Here is a 24,403-nt window from a genome sequence, read left to right on the forward strand (position 1 = left end):
TGAAACTGTTAAAACATTCAGTCCTTCACACATTCAGTGTTTAACAATGTGTTGAACATCCACTCATCTTTTCAAAAGGAACAGTATTTCCTTATAAGGAATATAACAGCTAAAAGTTTGGACAGCAATATCAGAGGGAACTTGAGGCCAGATCAGTCCTGGACAGGATGAGCAGTTCTCAGTAACAGTTCCAGGGAAAAAAAAAATTGTTTTAGAGAAGAGAAAATGCAGATATTTATGTAATAAATGTTAAATGGATCTAAACTCATTGTCAGCTGAATTAGCTCTGACACAACAGGGAACCAGAGCTCCGGTCCTCCAGGACCAGACAGTGTTTTCGTGGAGCTGTCCAGTGCTGAAAACTAAACCATCCACTCCGGTTTTTAACCACAGCCTGCTGCTCAACATGTGAATCGACCTTTTTTAATCGCCTTCAGCTCCATCCATCACCAACAGAGCCAACACATCTTCGCTAAACTGCGGCTGTGTGATCTTTGCGTGCGGTCGGTTGTGTCCACTCGTGTCTCTGCCGTCACGCATGCCTGGCGCGGCGTTCCAGATTAATGCCTCTGTGTATAATTAGATCCGTGGAATGTTTTTTTTTTTCTTTTTTTTTTTTAATGGAGTGGCCCACTTGTGCTCCTGTAGGAATCATCTCTGGGTTCTCGCTGCCACCTTGTGGACAGATTGTGTCCTGCACTTTGGATGTGTCGCAGGTTACATCAACGCCTGCCGGTCTGCACATAAAGAAGGGCAATAAAATGTGACGGGGGAAAAATAATAAGATGTGTGACTGTGTATAAAATGGTTTTAGCGTTGCTAAACCATTTTAGCAACACTAAAAAAAAAAACCCTCATAATTTAAAGGAAGCACTCTTATCTTTAAATTAAATGGCCCTAATTAAAGCCGTATTTGGGTGCTTTCTCTCATGTCGCCCCCCCGCCCTCTCCCCCTTAGAACAAAACCAAATCTCCTCCTTTCTCCTCCCTCCTTCTTTCTCCCATCCAGATCCCACCTCACGTAGTGTGTTGTTCATAACACCAAGCATCATGTCCGTGACCAGGATCACAACCAGACCCGGATAGAAAACAATAACTACTTCGGGGAAAGTCGCACTTTGGGGGCCGAAAGCGGCGCCATTTGGAGCCAAACGCGCAGACAGTCTGCAGACAGCTGCTGCTGCTGCTGCTGCACCGGGGGAGCTGGAGGTGCTGCTGGAGCTCCACGCTGTGACTCACCGGTGCGCAGAGGTTCACACACACAAGCAGATGCTTTTTTCCTTCTTTAAAATAAGAGCAAATCAAAGCTGCATCTTCACCGGTAAGCGGGGTCACCTTGACTGGGATCTATGGGAAGACTGGAGCACAGGTTTTCTCCTCTTCCCCGTGTCGGTGGAGAGGGAGCTCCCATTCAGGATTTATTCCGGTAATAAGTACACACTTTCCAAAAAACATTTTATTTTTTATTTTTTGGGTGGAGGTGGACTGACACTGTTCACCTGGACGCTCTTCAGCTCGGTAAGTGGATGTGCGCATTTGTCCGTCTAGACATTGTAAACTGAAGAAGCTCATTTATACCTGAGCTGCTCTAACAGGTGTTTTTTTTAATAGCTGATAACCGCTTCTTTTTCAGCTAGTGTTTAATTTGGACGTCTCTTTTTTTAAATTCTAAACACGTTACTTCTCTGTGACAGAATAAAACCCCCTCTGGGTTATTTTCTGGTACATGAAATCACCTTGACCCTGACATTTGTCATTCAGGAGCTAAAACAGATCGTTGATGAAGCTGCTGATCGCACTATTAATTTATGAGGAGAATAAAATCAAAATAAAGTTTTTATAAGCTTTTTTTTATTTCTTTCTTCCATTCTTTTTTTTTTTTTTGGCTTTGTATTATTTTAGGATATTAAACATTTGCTGGTTATGATAATCGTGAATCTCTAACTGAGCATTGAGCCAAAAATGATTATAATTAGCTATTATTAAATTGTAAAATTAAGGCTTCTGATGTGCAGATATTTTATTACATCTTGCAGATTTCAACCTAAACTTGTAAGACAGAGTCCTTGTCCAGATTGATTATCTCTTTTTAGTTGTTGTTGTTGTTGTTGTTGGGGGGTTAAAGATTAATTTGGGATTTTCACCTACACTTCACCTTCTCCTCTCTGATCGCCTAAAGTGAATTTTCTTTTTTTTTTTTTTTTTTTTTAGGGGGAGGGAGGAGGAGAAGAAACGAAAGAAATAAAGAAAAAAAAAAGTGACCAGGCTTTCTTGACTCTGGCTCAGGGTCTCTGGGAGTGATGGCGGCGTCTGAACCCTCCTCCTCCTCCTCTTCCTCGGGCGCCGGAGCGGATCCCAACTCGACAAATTTACGGCCGCCGGGCTCAAGTAGGTCCATCACCGATAAAATACTATTTTCACTTGTGCTATTTACTTTGCGGCCATCGCCATTAATCATCTACATCGATGGGGGTGGTGGGGGGCGGGGGAGTGACAACATGCGGACCCCCCCCTCTCTTCCTGCTGACAGACAGCAAAACATGCCCTACAGTGATTACATGTTTTTAAAATGAATTATATATATATATATATATATATATATATATATATATATACTTGCATTGAGTGCCCGCATGGAGCAATTGAGAATTGGCCCTGAAGTGCTCGCTAATTCAGTCACATTAATTGGACTCTAATGGCTCTCATGATCATTGTAATCTTCATTCTAGCAGGAACAGAGAGCGACCGCTCAGCCGCGCCGGGCCGGCTTTTCCCTGTCTGTTGCTTGGAGTCTTTCCAAAATAACAATTAAATATTGAATAAAGCGAGCAATAAACTTATTTCTTGAATTATTTGATAGATATGAAAAAAAGAATTTAATCTGTTGTATGAATTCAAAAAAGATGGATTTTCTTCTTTATTTTATTATTATTATTATTATTTTTTTCTTCTTTTGCTGTCAGCTGATATGTCTGATTAAAAGCGATAATTATGCCTTATTAGGCCCGTGATTTTTCTGTTTTCTTTCCAAACTTCTGCAGCCTAAATGGTTTTTATGCTCTGAATCCTGCGTCCATTTGCACATCTGCTCATTTAGGTTGCCTTCTTCCTGATATGCCTCCAGCTTGAGAAAAATCTCTTCAAGTGCGCTGAGCAGTGGGGGCAATGATCTATCTAATGGTCCAAGGCAAGGGTTAAATTGGGATGCTGGAATTGGAATGATCACCTCCTCCCCCAATACCTCCCCTCTCTGAAATCCCCTTTCCTCTTCTCCCTGAAATCGCATGAAACTGAGAATTCCGCTTTTGCCTCTCCTCCAAGGTGCCCCATCCCCTCTGAGGCTGGAAGCCCTTGATAACGCAGTAATTCTCTATCTGTCACCAAGCAGCCGGCTGATGTCTGCAGAAGTACCGTTCGCCTTTTTTTAACCAGCATCTTTTCACTCTATTAGACCAGCAGGCTACAGCGAACTTAAACGTCTAATTAATGTGGAAGGCCCGTGGATGATGAAAGGGCGACGCACGGTTAACCATGCAGGCAAATCCAGATAGGATTTGGATGCTGCATCACTGTCTCTCATGCATGTTTCCATAAACAAAGCAAAACCCAAAAACACTCAATATAGAGAATGAAGATAATATTACAATAGTCTTTTTTTGTTTGTTCGTTTGTTTGTTTGTTTAGGTTATGATGCGTGGTGTGGAGTAGCTCATGGATGTACAAGAAAATTAGGCATGAAGATCTGTGGTAAGTTTATATATGTATATTTCAGTGACGTGCGGTGAGGTTCATAGCTGGTGAGGCACTGACTTAATCATATTCAGATGTACAAATATAGACCCCCTGTTATGTTATTGTTTACGTAAGGAAATTTCGCGCATGTGGACAACGCTGGAGGGCAAAAAGACTATTTCCGTTCACTCAATCAAACTTGGACATGTAGATATTATTCATTTCGTGCTGTGCTCCACAGCGAAGGGAAAAACCGTTAAAGTACAACTCAAAACCACGTCTTTTGTCGCTCTCGGTATCAGCGCAGCTACGCGCAGACTCGTTGCCATAGCAACTGACAACAACGCCACAATAAAAAACACTCAAATATTTCCCACGCAAAAAGCAGAACATTCAGTCTGTTGCAGTAGTATTGTTTTAGTATTATTTTGCGATTATTAATTAATTGCTGTGGTAAGAGGAGAAAACTATAAATATATCGCTGCACTTGACCTTGTTGTATGGCTAGCTCCATGGCTAGCTCGCTGTTACTCTTACTCTGCAGTTGTGGAATCACAATGTCTGGGATCATGAGCGCCCCCTGCCATGAGGCAAGAGAACTGCCTGCCTCACCTCGAATCTGTTCTCTGCCGTTTTTGATCGCTCTTCAGCACATGAAACACGTTACACACACAATTGGTGACAAAAAAAAACACTGTACATTATAGACATAAGCTAAATTGTGGAAAATCAGCTCATACATTAAATGTTTTTTAGCCATTTTTTTGGCGACGTACAGACAGGAGGAACATGCTCTCAGAATGGCAGCCAGTGCAGTTAGCGAGAAGTCGCGCAATCCCAGGTGAGGCTCAGCTCGCTGCTGCCTCACCAGCTGAGCTTCCGAGCATTTGAATGGGAAAATTCAGAAATTCAGCGATTTTGAAGAAACAATAATCTGAATTTTTTTTTAAGTTAAATGAAAAATAGGTTTAGTACAAACCACAGGGTGAAAATAGCAATATAAATGATTTTATCATTATTATTTTTCCATGATGACAGGTGAGGCAGAGCCTCACCTGCCTCCCCTGACCGCACGTCACTGGTATATTTATTTCTGAATATTACACTGTAAATTGTTTGTTGTTAAAATAACAGCAATAAAGTGTGAATTTCACTGCAGCTCTTGTATTTTAAGTTTTGCAGGGAGCCACCAGTGCTGCTATCAAAGGACAGCACAAATCCAATAACAATAAATTACACTCCTACTGCTATCTAAAATACAACATAATTTGATGTTGAAGTTTATGGTAAGTCATGTTATGGCTGTACGTATGTATTAATTACAGGAAAATCATTGGCTCTGGTAAAAATTTAAAAATGACAATCAATCAAAATTTTCCACTTAAGCCTGTTTTATATCAGTGTGTAATGCTGCCCATTTTCTATTTTGGTCATTATTTTTAAATTACAGTAACTATTGTAAATCTACACCAGCAAGATAAAAAAATTTCGTGCTCTATATAACTGCTGGATATACAATCATTTTACTCTTAAAAACCACTTTCCCTGCAGGAACACACATGTTTATTATTTTAACCCTAATTGTAAATACAACAATTTGCTGTTAAAATGACAAAAAAAAAAGGTTTACAGTTCAAGGAGAGATTGCAGTGCAGATGCAATTAATCACCCTGTTACCTCTGCATTTTACTGTAGAGTCATGTTAAACCATTTCAGCACAAAGCCTCAGTTCTGTCCAACATATTTATAGAAATAAACTACTAAAAATGATTGCTGCAAATATGTTGTGCAGCTCAGTGCATTAATTACAGAAAAAAAACTATATATATATATATATATATATATATATATATATATATATATATATATATATATATATATTAGCTCATGTAAAAAAAACTCCAATCAAATCAAATAAAAACAATGATTGAAAAAACTAAAGTAATTCAAGAAGCGTGTTTTGTCCTCCGATATTACTGAAATTTAACTTACAGTAAACAATACATTGCAAATCTACATGTACATCAGTATGTTGTTTGCAGATTATACAGCCCAAACCTGCTAAGAATAGTTTTACTGTGAAAATCTCTCCAACTTCACAGCTTCGTATTGCTTCCATAGTAAAGAGTTGCTGTGAATGCACTAATTTACAGTTAAATCAACAAAACATGTTTTAGAGTGTAAGTAGACGACAAAGCTGTGTTTGACAGCATCCTTCATGACATCAGTCCACTGTTGTCCGCAGGACTAAAATTTCTATTTAAAAATGTAAAGAATGCAAAAAAAAATAATTTATTTATTTATTCTTTCTCTCTCTTAAATTGCAACCACATTTTAAATTCAACCGGCAGTGGAAAAGCGTCATCAGAGGTTATCATGTCCCCCTCCCCCTGTGCGGGAACAAATGAAAGAGGGAAATTATCTGGGATGGATTTTCCCATTTCTACTTTGAGAGTCTATTTTCAGTCTGACTCCGGCCAACCAAGGACGGGCTGACATCCACCATAATGTTGGATATCACGCCTCAGTGCGCAGCGCAGCTTTCTGCTATGTTCCGCTTTCTGCTGCTTTTCATTACGAGTATTTAATTATTGTAGGTGGTTTAACCGCAGCAAAACGAAAGAAACAAAAAAAGTAAACAATAATATCTTAGGTAAAAGTGATGCCGGCCTTTGAAATTTCTGTTGTTGTCCCGATAAGGCTCCTTAATCAGCGCGGCCTGCTGGAAGGCGCTGCTGTCGTTTTTTCTCACATCGGCTCTTGAGCTCCTTTCTGCGCACCGCTGTGAAAAATCCCACGCTTTTATGGGGATTTACAGCCTGTACATGACAGAGATTTGTTTTTGCTTGGCTGGAGTTTGGTGCTGATGTCATCGCCTGCTTCACCTTCCAGATCCCCCCCCACCCCACCTCTTCCCCACCTCCAGACTATAAATAGGGAACGGATGGCTCCCTTCACTCATAAAAAACAGACCGAGACGATACGGTGCATCCCCCGGGGGAACAGGGGAGATTAGATAATTAAAAAAGAAAACACTTACCACTGAGCTTTTTTTTTTTTCCTTCTTCTTCTTTTTTTTACAAACATGTTTGGGCAGTGTGGTCATCCTCTGGACGCGTCTCCTTCTTCTAATCGTTTAGGATTTCTGCAGAAGAACAACAGTCTGGAGGAGAGGAGCAGGATTGTGAGCTCCCTGAAGGAGCGCACGGCCCAGAACCTCATGGCCTGCGATAACGCCGGAGGAGACGCGCGTTTCAGGCGGACAGAGACAGACTTCTCCAACCTGTACGCCAGAGGTAGGCTTCGGGAAACGATGGGATTTTGAAAGAAATTCAACTTTTAGACTTGTTGCAGTTGGTGGAGAAGCGGATTTGTGATGAAATACCAAAATAAAAATAAAGCTCACTTAATGAAATTTGTGTTAAAGGCAATTCCTCATTAATTGTTGCAACTGAAGTTGAGTTGATTCATAGCAAAGTAAAAGTTAAATACAGAGCAAATTTGAGCGTCCAGAGTGACGATAGAGATTTGATTGAGATCAATTATCGTTAATAATGTTCTCAATTCATAGCTTCAGACCTTTGCTGACATATTTAAAATCCTTGGATTGTAACGTTGCAATAACAAAAAACTAAAAAGTGTGGCACGCATTTGAATTTTATTTATTTTTTTAAATTCTGATACTAATAAATAAATCCAGTTCAGCCTTCAGACTTCACATAATAAGTCAAAAATGTTCTGGAACAATCGACAGGAAAATATTTAATCATGGACAAGACAAATCCAACTTTTCCATAAAAGTGGCAAGAAACGACATTTGTTGAGAGAAAGCTATAAATCCTGTTTGCAAGACATGAATAGGACACAACAAACATGTGGAACATTGCAATGTCTGATCATACAAAAATTAAACTTTTTGTTGCATAACTGAAATATAGTTATAGCACAAACTAACAATGAATGTCACCCCGAGAGCACTATCCACATGGTGGTGGTGGTGGCAGGTTGAAAACAGGAAGAAAACAGGTTGAACAGCAAAAGACTGGAGTGAATGTTCTTAAAGGAGCCATGCATGGTTTACTAGCTTTTCAACTATCCATCCATCCATTTTCTAACACCCTTGTCCGTAATGGGGTCAGGAGGGGTCCTGGTGCTATCTCCAGCTAACGTTCCGGGCGAGGGGCAGGGTTCACACTGGACAGGTCGCCAGTCCAGGGCAACACAGAGACAGACAGAACAAACAACCATGCACACACACACTCACACCTAGGGAGAATTTAGAAAGACCAATTAACCTGACAGTCATGTTTTTGGACTGTGGGATGAAGCCGGAGTGCCTGGAGAGAACCCACGCATGCACAGGGAGAACATGCAAACTCCATGCAGAAAGACCCTGAGCCGGGAATCGAACCCAGGTCCTTCTTGCTGCAAGGCAACAGTGCTACCAACTGTGCAACTGTGCAGCCCTGCTTTTCAACTAAGAGACACAAATTCAACAGAAATTTGGGAATGCAACTGGCTGAAGATCTTTAGCTAGATAACCTTTTACCGGATGGTGTAAAGTATATGACAGAATCTGAATTTGTCTGTGTATTGAACTGATTAGGTATTTCCATATAGATGATGATAATTGTTGTGGACTGAATTGAAACCTTTCCCATTTTGCAGATCTGTTACCATCAAAGAACGGAGAAGAGACTACCTTGCAGTTCCTGTTGGAGGTTGTGGAAATCCTCACCAGCTACGTCAGGAAGACCTTTGACAGATCCACCAAGGTCCTTGACTTCCACCATCCCCACCAGCTGCTGGAGGGAATGGAGGGCTTCAACCTGGAGCTCTCCGACCAGCCCGAGTCTCTGGAGCAGATCCTGGTGGACTGCAGGGACACCCTGAAATATGGAGTGAGAACAGGTAGGAGGCCAGAGAACTGCAGCCGGGTCGATAGCTTGCATTAATTCACAGGTGCCTCTTTATCACCCTCAGGCCACCCCAGGTTCTTTAACCAGCTGTCCACTGGATTAGACATTGTGGGCTTGGCAGGAGAGTGGCTCACCTCCACAGCCAACACTAATATGTGAGTACAGTTGGGATAAATCACACTGTATTTGTTCCCATTTGCTTTCCAATGGTCCATGAAGAGTGGACATTATCAGCTGGAGGAATAGTTGAAGTGACGGACAGTAATTACTGTCTCTGGCTGAAGAAAACCCCAGAACTCCCTAATGGACTGTCAGTCAAGCACGGAGATAAAAGAACACAAACGAGGACATTAGTGCAGCTACGCCCCTGCACTGTTGTCGATACTGGCCCGTGCTTATAGGAGGTGGGTGCATAATTCAACCCTGCAGGCAAACTAAATTGCATATTGATTAGCGTTCACAGTTTACTTGGTGTCTTTGTTTCATGTTATGCCAGTTCCTGTGACATAACAAAATGGAAAGAAACAACCTCAGCTCACTCTGAGCCGTGTGTGCACAGTGTGAGCAGCATCCCCGGGTCTCTGTGGGAGGTTCTGTCCTGCAATAAATCATTTTCATGCTAACTACGCCCCTTCCTTCGTTTTGTGCAACTGTCAATCACAGAATCCTTCATTTAGCTACACCGGTGGTCATCATGGTGGATGCATTTTGCAGCAGTGTACCTCATAAACAGATACAGCCCAATGTATGACTGTGGAGATAATGCCAGCTCAGGGTTCCCAGAGTTCCTACAGCCTAAGATCAATACCATAAACCAGAGATTTATGCCTCTATTGTTCACCCTTTACAACTTTAGCACCCCGATCGCTAAATCAAACTATCAACTACTGTACAGTACAGTGTAGAACTGAAACAAAGGACTTGCGGAGAAAGTCAGAATTAAAAGCTTTATACTTTGCCCATAAAATAATTTAAAAAAAAAAAAACAAAATACTAAAGTAGTTCTGCAGAAATTATTCTCATCCATTGGACCTTTTATTCATTAGGTGACTTTAGACAAAAAGCAGACTGTATCCACACAAAACACATGGTTGACACAAAAAGAGATACTTAAGATATAACAATCTATTTTCGTCTTAATAATAAAAGATCTTTAGTTAATCAGCTCCTTACTCTTGGTTAAAGATTAGTTATAAGCCATAAATAATGATAGATTAATGGTTGTGAGATAGACAAGATGGATTTTCTTTTGTAGTAATTAACATTCTGTAAAACAAGACACCAAATCTTTATCAGTTTATTATAGTAAAGACATAAATTACACTTTTTTTTCCACTTAAAAAAGGTGAATTGTAGGAAAGTTGTGCAACTAAGAGTACTAAGAATGATTTTCAGAACTTCCCACAACACTGTATTTTGCATTGTGAGTGGTGTGTTCACAGTAATGTGCTGCATCTTTCATCAACACATCCTGTTTTGCTTGTGAGTCAGACAGTGAAGTGTAATTCTCACCAGAACGTCTTGTTATGTTTGCCTTATGTGAAAAGTCTTACATCTTTCAACAAAGTCTATACTTTTGGAAATCTTCCATGAAGACCGAAGTTGTGATTTTTGTCAACAGAACTCAACAAAGCTGGTGTGTTTTTACTGGCATTATGTAAAACATAGATGAACTAATTACATGATTTCTTAACATAGTTGGTTGCACTGGATTTTATTTAGGAGTATCAGAGTAAAGTGGGCTAAATACAAATGCCAATCACACATTACAGATTTGTATCAGCAAGAAATCTTGAAAACCCCCCCCCAAATTTTTTTCCTTTATACAACCATGAACTTCTCTATTAGATGAAATTTCTATGAGAGATATTGATGCATTGGTTGCAATGTGACAAGATGCAGAAAAGATATTTAATTTTTTAAGGCACTGCATTTCAGTAACCTTTGTGTAATACAATTTATCTGCTTAAAATAAACACCTACATCCAGTTTTACAGATGCTAAAACTTAGGGAAAAAGTCAAATGACTGGCATTAAATCAGACCGTGGAGTTATTCTTTAGTCTCAAGCTGTAAAGCTTAAAGTTACAACTCTGAAAAATCATTCTGTGTTCTTGTTAAACACAACAATAAGTCCTTGCATTGGTCCCTTGCATAAAAGTCCAGTAAAATACATTGAAGTTTGTAGTTTTAATGCGACAAAATGAGAATATTTTCAAACATTATGATGATATTGCAGGATACTCTCTGCCTTTATTCTTGATAAGCTGAGATAAATATTATACATCTCTATCAAACCTTAAAAACTGTCCCATCTTTTCTCAGTGGCAACATCCCTTCTAACCTGCATGAGGTTTCTTACGCTCCAATTTACCTTTATTAATTACTCCATCACTTCTAATTATCCCAGATAAATATCGACTGACACTAATAGACTGACAATCACATTCTGCTCTTTCATAATCAGAGTAACTGTGGCCTGTCTGCAGGAATGAGTGCAGCAAAATTAACGCATGACATCTGTGACTTGTTTGCTTTTGGTCTGCACATTTGCCTCTGCTGAAGATGCCGAGCCATATTGCAGACGTAATGGAATCTTCCTCAGATTCATTTTACTTGCTTTGCATGAACGGACGGTACACTTATGTAATTAGAGTGTCACTGGTCTGGAAAAGATGGATTAGTCTGCCAGTACTGTAATTCCAAATTGACTGTGTCGCAGAGAGGCTTCACAATGCGTGGCTCGTTTGAACAAGCCCCATGTGCTCTGAGGAGATAAAAGAAATTCATTGAAGTCTTTGGAGAACAAAGCACCACGTTATTGTTATCAGTTCTGCACAATTTTAACCAAATGGTGCATTTTAAAGAGAGAACGCAGCAATAAAATGGCTTCTATTCGTCAGATTGTAAGTGTCTAAGAATACTCAGAATATAGATACAATTAATTATTGTCATTTGCATACAACAACCTAATATCTTTTGGTTTATTCAACTGTGTTTGGGGGAGAAATAAGAGGTAAAAATTTAAAATGCAGTAAAAACAAAAAGTGAAATTAGTTTAATAGCTGTTCTACAGTCTGTCTGGAGACAGAAACCTTGGGTTAACTTTGAAGTAAAAGTCTCATGATTCTGTTTGTCATGGTGCGGTGCCGTTTCTCTGATGACAGTTGTTTTTATTTTAATTGCAAAACATATATATATATATATATAATACAGTTTTGACCTAATTATTCCTCTGAATATGTTATTTTTTCAGCAAATTACCTTTTCTTAGTCTATCGATTAATCGATTACTAAAATATTTTCCACAAAAATATTTGACAATTATTTCAATAATCAGTTCATCACAATTAATCTGATTGATAATTTCAGCCCTAAAATGTTCCTGTAGAAGGTGTTCAGAGTCTCTGATGGTTTTCAGAGCAGCAGATCTGAAACAGGTCCTGATAAATGATAGCGACAACTTAAACTTCTCAGGTCCCCTCGCTATCTTCTGCAGGGCTTTCTCATTTGCAGTTTTACAGCTGGAGCGCCATTTCAGTTCCAATTTCCTCAGAAAGTGGTTGTCAGCCAAGAGCGTTTCAGGAAAGCTTCATTCAGGAACTCAGGGCTGATCCTGTGACCTCTGGAAGTCAGTGTCCATTTGAAACCTAAAACAGAGCTGTGTGTTATGCAGGAAAACTCTGGGTTGTGTTTTTTTTATCACAAGTAAATGTGATCATTTTTTCTGCTTTAGGTTCACTTATGAGATCGCCCCTGTTTTTGTGCTAATGGAGCAGCTGACGCTCAAGAAGATGAGAGAGATAATTGGCTGGCCAAACGGAGAGGGAGACGGAATATTTTCTCCAGGTAAAAGGACAACCAAAGAGCTTAAAAAGAACACAAATCTTGATAAAAACAAAGCAAAATTCAGTCCAATGTGCTGCTTCTTATTGCAACATTTGTCAATGTACCCATACGGCCATTTGGTTTTGGTTCATATTAAATAGCTGAAAATTTGCACTCTTTTGGGACTTGATAGGTGGTGCTATCTCCAACATGTACAGTGTGATGATTGCCAGATACAAGTCCTTCCCTGAAGTCAAGACCAAAGGCATGGCAGCTGCACCCCGACTGGTGCTCTTCACTTCTGAGCATGTTAGTTCAGCACTTCTCCCTGATCATCTCAGCAATTTAAACATGCTAACTTAAGCGTACAATAAGCTGGATCCATTCATTTGATGGTGTTTTTGTTCCTGCAGAGCCACTATTCAATCAAGAAAGCAAGTGCAGCTCTGGGCTTTGGAACAGAGAACCTTATCCTACTAAAGACAGATGAGAGGTTTGTTTTGTGTTTGATATAGTTTGGAAACATATTATAATATATGGAATACTGATGCTGGTTTTATTTACAGAGGGAGAGTCATTCCTGCTGATCTGGAGGCAAAAGTAATCGAGGTCAAGCAAAAGGTAAAAATAGACCTCTGATAACACCTCACCAATCAGCTGTTTCCCCTCTGTCCAGTACTTCCTGTAATCAGAGACATTCACATGAGCTTCAGCTTTGTGTGCCGCAGCAGATATGCCACTTTAATGCAACCACTGCTGCTGTCGTTTCACATTATGACACTGCAGCCTTAAAATTTCTCTCCAAGAAGTAATTTCTGTAGAAGAAATGAAAGTAGAGTACCAAAAGAGGGATGCTTTTACAGAGAATTTTCTTCTCTGCCCATCTCTTTGATATTAATAATCACATGTTAGACCAAGTCCTCTGTTTTCTTCTGCTTTTCAGGGGTACGTTCCAATGTTTGTGAACGCCACTGCTGGCACCACCGTCTACGGAGCCTTTGACCCGATCAATGAGATCGCAGACATCTGTGAGAAGTATAACATATGGCTTCATGTAGATGTAAGGGAATATGTAATTTCTACCTTTTAACTAACTAAAGAATACATGTTTGCCATCCGTTGTACAACTTGTATCAGTGTTTCCAGTGTTATTACACTACAGCATGTTGTGCTGTGCAGGGTGCATGGGGAGGAGGCTTGCTGATGTCCAGGAAACACAGGCACAAGCTGAATGGAGTAGAAAGGTAAAACATCCTGTTGAGGGAACGGCATGTTCAGTACAAAAAAAGGATTGTGTTTGCAGTCCTAAAAAAAAAAAAGAAGAAGAAAGCTGAACTGCTATAAAGCTGTTTTAATTTTTTTGTGTGCCATGCATGCTGGTGTTTCTAAAACACTTTATATAAGTCTAAACATACAGAAATAAAGCACAATTTGTTCATTTTTTATAGTATTCCATTGTTTTGTATATTCCTTGAGCAATGCAATGGAAAAGGTAGTGGCACAGTATTTACATTGTGCCACTATGTAAAAATGTAAAAACACTTGTTATTGTCTCTTTTTCCATCCTTAGAAGTGACCTGACCATCATGGGCATAAACATTTGATGATTGCCACCTAGTGGTTAAACCACTATTGACTAAATAAATCAGAAAATAGGCAGAGTCCCCCTGCAAGCTCACAAGCTTTTATAATGCTGAGTTGAGCAAGAGAAGTGATGTTACTATGATTTGGGAAACATTTATTTTGATTTTATAGCCACTAGACCTATGTCCATTCTTTATTGTATCCAAAGTGAGATTCACCTGCCTTTACTATTTTATTTTTTACATTACTATAGTATCAGATATGTTGAAAAGTGATGCTATTTTTTTATTTATTCTGCTGATAATTACTTGACCACTCAGGGGCTCTCGCATAGGACAGAAAAATCTGCCTAGTATACCCATGACATGTCACTAGTTCACTGCATCAATAAATATTAAAGAAGTACATAAAACAATGTTTTTTGGTTGTTTTTTAGTATGATGAATATGCTACTAAACTGAGAGAACCCCAAATATCTTATTATGCATAGATCAAAATCAAGATTCAATCTGGAAACACCCCTTATGATTCCCAACACTGCAGCTTCTTCCTCTTCCTTTGACAAGTATTCCATTGGTCACTCTAGCTGAAATTACATCTGTATATGGTTTTAGCTTGCTGTTTGTCTTTGCAAACTTGACACACTCAATCCCTCACAGAGATGTGTTTACTGTTTCCATATCTGTGCAGGGCAAACTCAGTCACCTGGAACCCTCACAAGATGATGGGAGTGCCACTGCAGTGCTCTGCCATTCTGGTCAGAGAGAGGGTAAGTCTGTATCATCCACTCTTCCATCGGTGAAGATACTATGATCAGTGAAGTTGAACACTGCACTCTTTCCTCCTGTTTATCCCTCATCTTCATTGTTCCCACTGCAGGGACTTTTACAAGGCTGCAACTCTATGTGTGCGGGCTACCTGTTCCAGCCAGACAAGCAGTACGATGTCACATATGACACGGGGGACAAGGCCATTCAGTGCGGACGCCATGTTGATATCTTTAAGTTTTGGCTCATGTGGAAGGCAAAGGTGAGCAATTATTTGATTTAGCTCACTGCCAGACTCTAGCATATTAAAGAACTGACAGTAATTTCATTTTCTTTTATCCACAAAAAAGGGAACAGTAGGATTTGAGCAGCACATAGACAAGTGCTTGGATCTGTCGGCTTACCTCTACGACAAAATAAAAAACAGAGAGGGATTTGAGATGGTGTTCAAGTCAGAGGTAAGATCTAAACAGTTTTCATGCGGCTCTTTCCACAAGAGCTTTATCAACCTGCAAAATGATGAGGCAATATTCATAATTTACCCCGGTTTCAGCACTGATTAGATCACTTTACTTTGCTGACACAGTAACAAGCTGCACCCGTTCCAAATGTTGTTTTCTCTTATCAGCCGCAGCACACTAATGTCTGCTTCTGGTACATTCCTCCGAGCCTTCGTGGCATGCCTGATGGGAAAGAGAAGCGCGAGAGACTGCACAAGGTAATGACTCATTAATCTGCAAATTAAGTCTCTTTTCAAACTTCTCTCCTCGCTTGTGGCTCATTCATAAAGACACACACGTGGTATGGGGGGAAAAAACAGGCATAATGGTTTACTGTGCCATGCAAAGGAATTCACAGTCTTGTACCTTTCACTTTTACTCACATTACAGTCACAGATTTTAGCATATATATTTTTTATTTCATGTGACAGGACATCACAAAGAGATGTGTTACTTTGAAGCAGAAAGAAAAGAAAATATGATTTTTAACTGTTTCAGCACAATATGACCAGAAAAAACTTGAAATGCATTTGTATTTAATCCCCCTGAGTCAATACTTTGCAGCACATTTCTGCTCTACGGCGCTTCAAAACAAAAATAACTTGTTTCTACAATATTTACTATAGGCAACTTGTTTTCATATTTAAATTCCTCCAGAAGGCACTGCAGAGCAGATTTCTAACTGTACAATATCTGCAACAGGTGGCTCCCAAGATCAAGGCCATGATGATGGAGTCGGGCACCACTATGGTGGGTTACCAACCACAGGGAGACAAAGTCAACTTCTTTCGCATGGTCATCTCGAACCCTGCAGCCACCAGGTCAGACATCGACTTCCTGGTTGAGGAGATTGAGCGACTGGGCCATGAACTGTGAGAGTCTACAGCAGATTGTATTCTCCGACATTAACGAGTGCTGAGCTTTGCTTTACCCTTTGTCTTTTCAACACAGTAACATTTTTTGCCTACCAGTATTTTCTGGCAATGCACAATTAACAATAATGTACCCCGTGTGTTTCTGTCGGTTTTGTCTTTAGCTACGTTGATGTATGTATTGAAAACATTTGCACATCTGACAAAAAAAAAAAAAAAAAAAAACCACAGTGGCATTCTCGTCTATTATGCAAAGTGGGAATAAACCACAATAAGGTGAATAAATTGAAATGGGGTCATTTTCGTGTAGAAGTAATCTGTTTACAAAGAAAATGAAATATTGTTAGAAAAAGAGCATTTAGTAACACACATAGCACATTAAATGACTTTAAGACATGAAGTTAAGACAAGAATAAGAAGGAATAAAAATCTGGAGATTTAATCTTTTATTGTGATTTTTGGTAAGAAAATCATTGACAAGAAATCTAAGACAAGATTTAAAATCCAAACAGAAAGAAATGAATCCATTAAAATGTGTGCAAGTACACAAAAGATGATGTTTTAAAGCTTTTTAGAGCAGCATCAATGCTAAAAATCTGGTTATAATCGTTTGAACAGCTAAAAACTCTGCACATCTAGCATTTTCTCTGGATTTCTGGCGAACAACGTTTTGATGGATTTATCCACTTAATTTTACATAAGCAAGAACCATCGTAAGTTTTCATAACTGAGGATTCTAATAAAAGTATTATTTGCAGTAGTATTGCTATAGAGGGGGACAGGCGTTAAAAACAGAATTTCTCTCTGTTCTTTTTGTTCATGTAAAAGTTAGTATTGGCATGACAGCACAGCTCGCTACTGCAGGCAAATAGAAAAGCAACATTAACCATTTTGTGCTGATAAAATGAGTGAGTACTCCTCAATGCTGGTGTTGTTGAGGATACTGGTTCAATGCTGGAGGTTCATAGCAATCAGCGCTTGTGCGTTTTCATCAGAAACCAGTACTGAGAGCTAAAAATATTCCCCTGTTTTTTGCGATCTCAGACAAGCATTAGCTTCTATTGTAACTGTAGGGGGCGCTGTTTCATACAGAATAATCACTTACAGTCCTGAAACATTGTTTCCCCCATAAGAGATTATTTTCCTTTTTCTTACTGTTCCATTTTTTCTCACAGTTCATATATATTTTAAAGCATATACTTTGCAGGCCCCAAATGAGGTGTGGAGAGTTTTAGAATATGAATCTTGAAAAAATAAATAATTATTTTTTTGTGTTCAAAACAAAAATGTTACTTTTTTTTTAACAGATGTCCGATGAAATAATAAAATTACAAAAAACATGTACAGACGCCATGACAAAAGGACTTCTTTTAACACCTCATATACTTTATACTACCAGTTTTTCTAGAATGGAAATGCTGAGAAAAGTTCAATTCATTAGCATCCAGATGTGGATATGTGTAGCAAGTGAATTATACTGAGAAATACTGTAAAGCCTATCAATTCAGAAAGTGCTTACATTAAAAAAAAAGTTGCCTCCCCCTGTGCCTGTAAAGCAGCCACAAAGAATGTCCCTCAATGTGTTATCTGTGTTAAAAAGACAATATTCCAATATATTTTCAGACATAGTAAATACAATTATAAGAAATCTTCACAACATAGACAAAAGCATATATAACAGAAATGTAAAACATGTAATAATTGTTATCTGTGTTGTATTTATCGAGCCAGTTGGGACGTCACAGCAGTTCCTGCAACCGACTGCAGTGACTTTTGTGTAGATTGTGTTTCATTGCCTCTGTGCCAAATATGTCCTAGAATCACAACCAACAAATTCTGTATGTAAATCAAATATTCAGTTTACTGTGTGACAGATTATTGGATTTATATAGAGAGACTTTTATTGTGTATAGTATATATTATCCTTTGTTTGAAAAAACTCTGCTGTAAAACATGTGTTGGTGTGTTTGTGAACCAAAGAAGAATTAGGTTACAGTCATGAATATTCTCACGGAAATGGATTTAACTTTGACTTTAGTGCAAACGTGGAACCATGCAGTGTCGTTGTGATCCATTGACTGAATGTCATCAAGGCTCTCTGGCAGTCTGGTTGCTGCTGACAAAAAGCACATTACAGAATCATGTTAACGGGGCAGCTTTAAATTTAGAGACATATGATTGTCTGTACTATATAATGTGAAGTGGAGTATAACTATAATATGCAAAATTATGATGGGTACGTGCTTTCTGTAGGCATCATTTTGTGTTTTAAAAAAACTCTGCGGTTGTTTATCATTAAGCATTTTTGCTTGAACCAAGTAATGTATTTGCTACTGTACTAAGACGGAGTAAACACCTGTACATTCCTGATTTTTGTGGGGATGAAATGTCCCTTGTAGTACTTAATGTAGGCACTTTAACATGACTAAATAACTGCTGTATTCACAAAACTAATAAAGACATGTGCTGTAGATCATCTGCAGGCACAGGTATCTGTGGTTTCTTTGAAGGACTTAAGGATCCGATGGAAAAAAATTTTTTTTAAATTAGCCACAATTGGACTCTGACAGTAAGAGCACAGCTGGGCAATGAAGTATGGAAGAATGGAATGAGGATGCAGAATTTCACAAAATGTAAGGTTTTTAAAAAGTGCCATGAGGAACTGTTGATTCTGCTTCATGCATATTTTGGTAGACGACTTCACAGCAGGCTAAATAACGGTACAATTAGTACATATAATAGCAGATAAGAATTTTTTTTTTGATATTTTGAGATATTTTCAGATCCTTCTCAAACTGTGCTCTTTGTATTTTTCTATCAGGTTTGTTTCTGTGCATATTTTCCTCTTGTAAAATAAGGAAACACATTATTCCGCTTGCATCACCTTAAATAGTGTCATGATTAGCCAGTGCAGCACAATGCATGCAGGCTGAACTCACCGTTTGAGCTTAACAAAGCTATGTGGTTTCTTCATGCGTCTTCGATGAGGTGCTAACTGGAATGATGGTGACGGTAACAATATATGGGGTGAATGCATGGACTTGGCTAATTATACAGAGAGCTTTTCTTTGAGGAAGATGCAGGGTGCAGCTGGGATGGATCACCAGCCTATTACAGGATGCTCACTTCTGAGGACCAGTTCATCAGATAAGGATTTGACCTGTGGATAGAAGCTGGAGTATCCTAATAGAGCTCATGCATGCAAGTGGAGAAAATGCAGAAAGATCCCGAACCGTGATTTGAACCCAGGACCTTCTAGCTGCGAGATGGAACAGCAAGCAGCTGCAGCGCTGTTCAGGTCACGTCTGCTGTCACTGTTTGCTGAAATGGCAGGTTTTACATCATATTATTCAAATATTATCATTGCAAAATAAAGGCTGTACATGTTAACCTTAATATGTCGAAAATATTATTTCATCTACAGCATCAAATCTTTGGGTTGCATCAAAGTTCGAGTTCTTTATTTAAACATTTTTGGTCCGTTTTTTTCAGAACCTCCTCTCAGTCCTGTTAGCACCATTAGTCAGATTAATTGCCCCTAAGAGACTTTTTTAAGTGATTGATAATCTTCCATCTGAAATTTCATGAGCCCCCAAAGCCATTCTCCTCGTTTCTCCCTTTCCTCACATTTTTTGTCATAAAATGCATTCGACTGTGATCTCTTAACATTTACCCCCGCCCCAGCCCCCTCCTCCTCCTAACTCCCGTAGAGCCTATTTCAAGGATCTGCCTCGCTGTGTTTTATCTCGACACACTCACAAAAAGATCGACTGACTGTTGGAGCAGCTCTCCTCCCTTCCTCCACCGGGCCGACGCTATTTCTTTGTTTCATGCTTCAGTGCAGCAATCATTACAGACCCGATGTCAATGGAGGCTTTTGTGAAGCTGCAGAAAAGGGTGGAGGGAGCGACCAGTGAAAATCACCTCTGACTTCCTTCTACAGGAGGAGTAATTTCTGCTTTTGTTTGGTGCTTTTAGACTGATTGTATCCGTGGAGGTTAAATGTTCCTAAAGCATAATAATGCAGCTAATTTGGAGGCAGCTGCAGGAGAATATTATGATTGAATGCAAATGGAAAGAGGGTTTTATAGCTCCTGCAGTCAGTCACAGTCTGGTGGGTTTTGGAGTAAATCAATGTTCCATATCAGAGTCAATCAACTCGTAATATGTGCCATTAAATCTGTATAATGCTTAATCTTTTTTTTTTTTTTTAAACGGCAACATGGAGTTAAAATAAGAATCTGAAAAAACTTTGAAAAAGGTTTAAACTGTTACTGATGAATATGCAAATGTGGTCTAAGTAAAATTATTATTTAAACAATTTAAGAGACAAAAACATGACATTCTTCTGTCACTTTAAACCAAAGTGTTGTTTTTTTTACTTTAATCATCTAAAAGGAAAAAATAGACGATGGACGTTTTCAAAACGGATTCTTCAAAACTTTAACCCATTGATCTGCTGTGGTGCGCAGATTATTTTTCACATGTCCTGTCTCTGCATTTCAGATGTACCATGTGATGAAACTGGTTGCCAACATCATTTTTGGATTTTTTTTATTTGATGACTCCCCACTCACCCTCTTCTAATGCCGCCCTGTGCAGCTGCCCATATCAAGCCCTCCACTGACAGCAGGGCATCTAGTTGTTGCAGCTATTTCTGGATGGTGGCTTGGCTGACTCAGACTGTAAACTTTCTAAAGTGTCTCTGCTCTGGTCTGGTCTGCACACAGATGATTCAGCCCTAATCAAAATAAGTCCAAGACGAGTCTTTAGAAGAGAATAAATGTCATGTTTTCCTTTAAAAGATATTAGTTTGGCGGAAACTTTAAGGAAGGTTTCCATATTGAGTCACTGACCATCTTCTCCTCTGCATTCTTATCTTCCCTTCCCTGTCTCTCTCTCTCTCTCTCTTGCTATCTCATGAATCCATGGAGCTTGTCAGTCCTTCCCTGATGTGCTAAATATATCTCCCGCCTTTGGGAATCACTGCCACATTAGTTTCCTGATAGATACTGACGCTCCCATTGTGTGAGGGAAGTCTAATGAAAAGATGATATTGACTGCAGGCTGCCTGCCAGCCCTTCCCCCTCCTTCATCCTCACGTTGCTCACACACAACTAAGCAGACTAAATGCTTCTCTTTGAATTAGCTTTAAGCCTACATTATCATTATTGTTAGTTTTGATAACAGCTTTGCTTGTGAGAGTGCTCTATGCACAAAGAAGAAGAATCTCTCATTAGTTAATTTATCTATAGGTACCAACATAATTTGAGCAGTTTTATGGTTAAACCAAACACTAACTGCACTTGACTAAACACTGATAACCGGATCAATTCTAACACTTTAAGGCCTCCATCTGCTGAGCTAATTGTAATTGGTTACACTTATCTAAATGGCCTTCTCTTGATGATGACGTGTCCATAGACTGATTAATATTGGTGGAGACTGAATGTTAAGATGTAGATTAATAACTTGTCCATTTCCTTGCAAATCTAATTTATCGTTCCTTTGAAAAAAGGCTTCTAGTAAAACAACTGGGTGTTTTGGGGGGGGAAAGGGATATGAGCCCCTGGGCAGAAATACTGTAGCTTACTGACTCCGAAAAAGCAAGATCGTGTTGGCAGGGGATTGTTAAAGGCTTGACAAAGAAAACAAGCTGTTTTCTGCAGGTCAGTGAGTCATTTCCACTTCCTCTAAAAAAATTTTTTAAAAACTCAGCAGACTAGGAGGGAAAATATGTGATGACGTTCAAATTACAATGTCAAAGTTTCCATACTCCTTGAACTTCTCCACCTTTTGTCCATTTGGAACCAGACTTCAAAGTATTTTCTTCAGTTTTATGTGATGCACCAACACAAAATAAAGCGTAATTGCAAAGTGGAAAGAAAATGATACGTGGTTTCAAGGTGAACAAATAAAAATGTGAAAAGTGTTTCTGGCAGCTGTGTTCAGTCCCCTATTTTATAATATCTCTTTAAAAAAATAAATAAATCGAGCACAACCAGCTGCCTTCAGAAGTCAAGTATTTAAATATACTCCATCTGTGTCTTAACCGGACATTTGGAGCAAAGGATTATCTTCTGTTGGTCTTTCATATAAAAACCTAACAAAAACAGTTAAACTATAAGGTAGCAATGTGAGAAAATGTGGAAAAGTTTAAGTTTATACATAATGTTTATGCATAGTGATAGGCTTTTATTTAAATCGGGTTTGCACTTTCTCTCTGCCTCCTTGTGGAGCAGAGAGCGAATACATCAGCATTTATATATATTTATACATTTATATATACAGAAGATATTTTTCTTGCATGATGGATTTTTGTGGTTAAAGTGACAAAATAAAATGGTATTACACTTTTTTTTTCAGTTCTAGTTGTAAAATCTTGAGGGAGTGCAGAATAATAATTTTAGTGCAGCGACCCAGAGCAGTGGTCTTATTGTTTCAAGGCATCACCAAGCAGCTGCTCAACTCTGGAGTTTATTTATCTACAACTTGAAAGGGTAAGTGTCTCCATGCAAAACGCCACACCACCACTCTGGAATAATAATGAACATCTACAAAACTCCTCTTCGAAACTACCGTTAAAAAAGGAAACTTAAAAATGATAGGAAATTGCTTAAAATGCACACATTTCTGTTTCAATTGTAAGAAAACAATGAAAAAAAAAGCTACAGTCACTGAATCACTTCACTTGGAAGATGTTTAATGTATTTGAAAACACACATTGCTGGCAAATTGGTGATCATTTTTTCTGAACACGAGCCTCAGTTGCTCAGCAGTTTTTGTTCTGCTCAGTTCAAATTGAATTCAATTCAAAACGATTTGTCGACTCCGAAGGGAAAATCAGTATTGTTGTAACTCATACAAGTTTATTCAAACAATTGTAGATCCTGTGACTGCAATCTCCTGAAGAGGTTGCATGTTCAACTCTTTCGCCCTCACAGATGTCTCTCCTTTACAGATGTCTTCTATGGAAAACCTATTTTTCTAGTTTGCTAATTATACCTGAAGCAAGGTTAGCAAAGACCTTTTCCTGGCACTACATGAATCTGATTTTTTTCTTCTTCTTCTTTTTTGTATGCCCATTTGTTTTTGTGAAATCCAATTTGTAAGTGAGCTACTCCTTTGGCAGAGATAAATATCCAGCAATTGTTTTTATTTTTTGTTTGTTTTGTTTTGTTTTCTAGTTTATTTTAGTAAGTTATTGACACCCCTAACTTCTACAGAAACACATGAATTCGTGTTAGTTCATTGCGCATTAAGGAACGGGACACTGACATGTATTCATTTCAAAGTTGCTGTTCCAAACAGCCTGCAGTTCATGTGATTTGTGGTAGGGGGCAGCATTGTGTTGATATTACTGCTTCAAGAATCGTTCCACTAAAATTAAAGCCGAGCGTCAGAGGACGATTCAAGAAATAAAGAAGTAGGAACATCTTTATTTTGGGCAGAATATGTACATATAACCTCAAGCTGCTTTATTTATTTGATGCTTTTTGAAGCAGTCAATGGTTGGAAATTTACTTTTAGGAGTTAATTCAGCACTAAAGTTTGGTTAAAGCAATTAGCAATATCCGGAGATCTGGGTGTCAAAATTAGAGAAAGTACAAACAAGCTAGTGAGTTTAGAAAAATAATTTTTTTAAAAAAAAGGATAGAAAAAAAGAAAACACATGGAAATCTTGACATTAAGCAAACTGAAAAAAGAATGGACCGAAATAGTGACGTTTAAAAAGCAAAAAATATAAATCATATGAATGGTTCAGCTTAAAGGAAACAGTGGAAAAGAATACAATAAGTGTAACAAATCACTAATGTGCTGCAAGCTGTTTGAGATTCTAAGTATTTCAGAACCTTCAGCTCAAATTCTTGAACTTATTGTCAAAATGAAATGCAAAATGTAATTTTATCTGGAAGGTTAACCACTCGTTAAGAGGCTTCTGCTGATCAAATCTGGCTGATTAGCAGCTGGAGAAGAAATGGCACTTCAAGTTTGGAGTATCCTCCAAACTGTTGACTCTGTTTAAATTCACAATCTTCTTGAGATTGCAGTTATCGCGCACTTTTTCCTTCCACGTTACTTTCCATTAATACGGATGGATACCACGTTTTGAGAACAACAAACCTCGCTAGCAATAACCAATTCAGGCTAAATCTGAAAGGTGTTGACGGCTGTCATGTCATGACATTACCTTTTTCTATC

The 24,403-nt window shown here is 38.7% G+C and overlaps 1 protein-coding gene across 2 annotated transcripts; it reads left to right on the forward strand.

Annotated features, from left to right (window-relative positions):
* The first annotated feature begins 984 nt into the window (after positions 1-984).
* Positions 985-18,691, forward strand: LOC116723269 (glutamate decarboxylase 1). Of its 2 annotated transcripts, none has more exons than XM_032568059.1 (17): positions 985-1,518; positions 2,212-2,388; positions 3,685-3,747; positions 6,873-7,028; positions 8,401-8,643; positions 8,716-8,806; positions 12,387-12,499; positions 12,672-12,787; positions 12,892-12,971; positions 13,045-13,099; positions 13,422-13,538; positions 13,658-13,722; positions 14,753-14,831; positions 14,942-15,091; positions 15,180-15,287; positions 15,458-15,547; positions 16,032-18,691. In XM_032568059.1, the coding sequence occupies exons 2-17, from the start codon at positions 2,301-2,303 to the stop codon at positions 16,203-16,205; spliced, it is 1,788 nt and encodes a 595-aa protein (XP_032423950.1). In that variant the 5' UTR covers positions 985-1,518; positions 2,212-2,300; the 3' UTR covers positions 16,206-18,691. The 2 variants fall into 2 exon arrangements, with proteins under 2 accessions (XP_032423950.1, XP_032423951.1); XM_032568060.1 differs by having other exon boundaries at positions 2,287-2,388.
* Positions 18,692-24,403: the final 5,712 nt, after the last annotated feature.

This window comes from Xiphophorus hellerii, chromosome 7, assembly GCF_003331165.1.
Source record: "Xiphophorus hellerii strain 12219 chromosome 7, Xiphophorus_hellerii-4.1, whole genome shotgun sequence".
In the NCBI taxonomy this organism is placed as follows: Eukaryota; Metazoa; Chordata; class Actinopteri; order Cyprinodontiformes; family Poeciliidae; genus Xiphophorus; species Xiphophorus hellerii.

Excerpts from the sequence above, each read along its gene's own strand:
- LOC116723269 (XM_032568059.1), top strand. The coding sequence starts at position 2,301 with ATGGCGGCGTCTGAACCCTCCTCCTCCTCCTCTTCCTCGGGCGCCGGA. Across the intron at positions 8,644-8,715 it reads GAAATATGGAGTGAGAACAG|GCCACCCCAGGTTCTTTAAC; the intron begins GTAGGAGGCCAG and ends TATCACCCTCAG. Across the intron at positions 15,092-15,179 it reads GGCTCATGTGGAAGGCAAAG|GGAACAGTAGGATTTGAGCA; the intron begins GTGAGCAATTAT and ends TCCACAAAAAAG.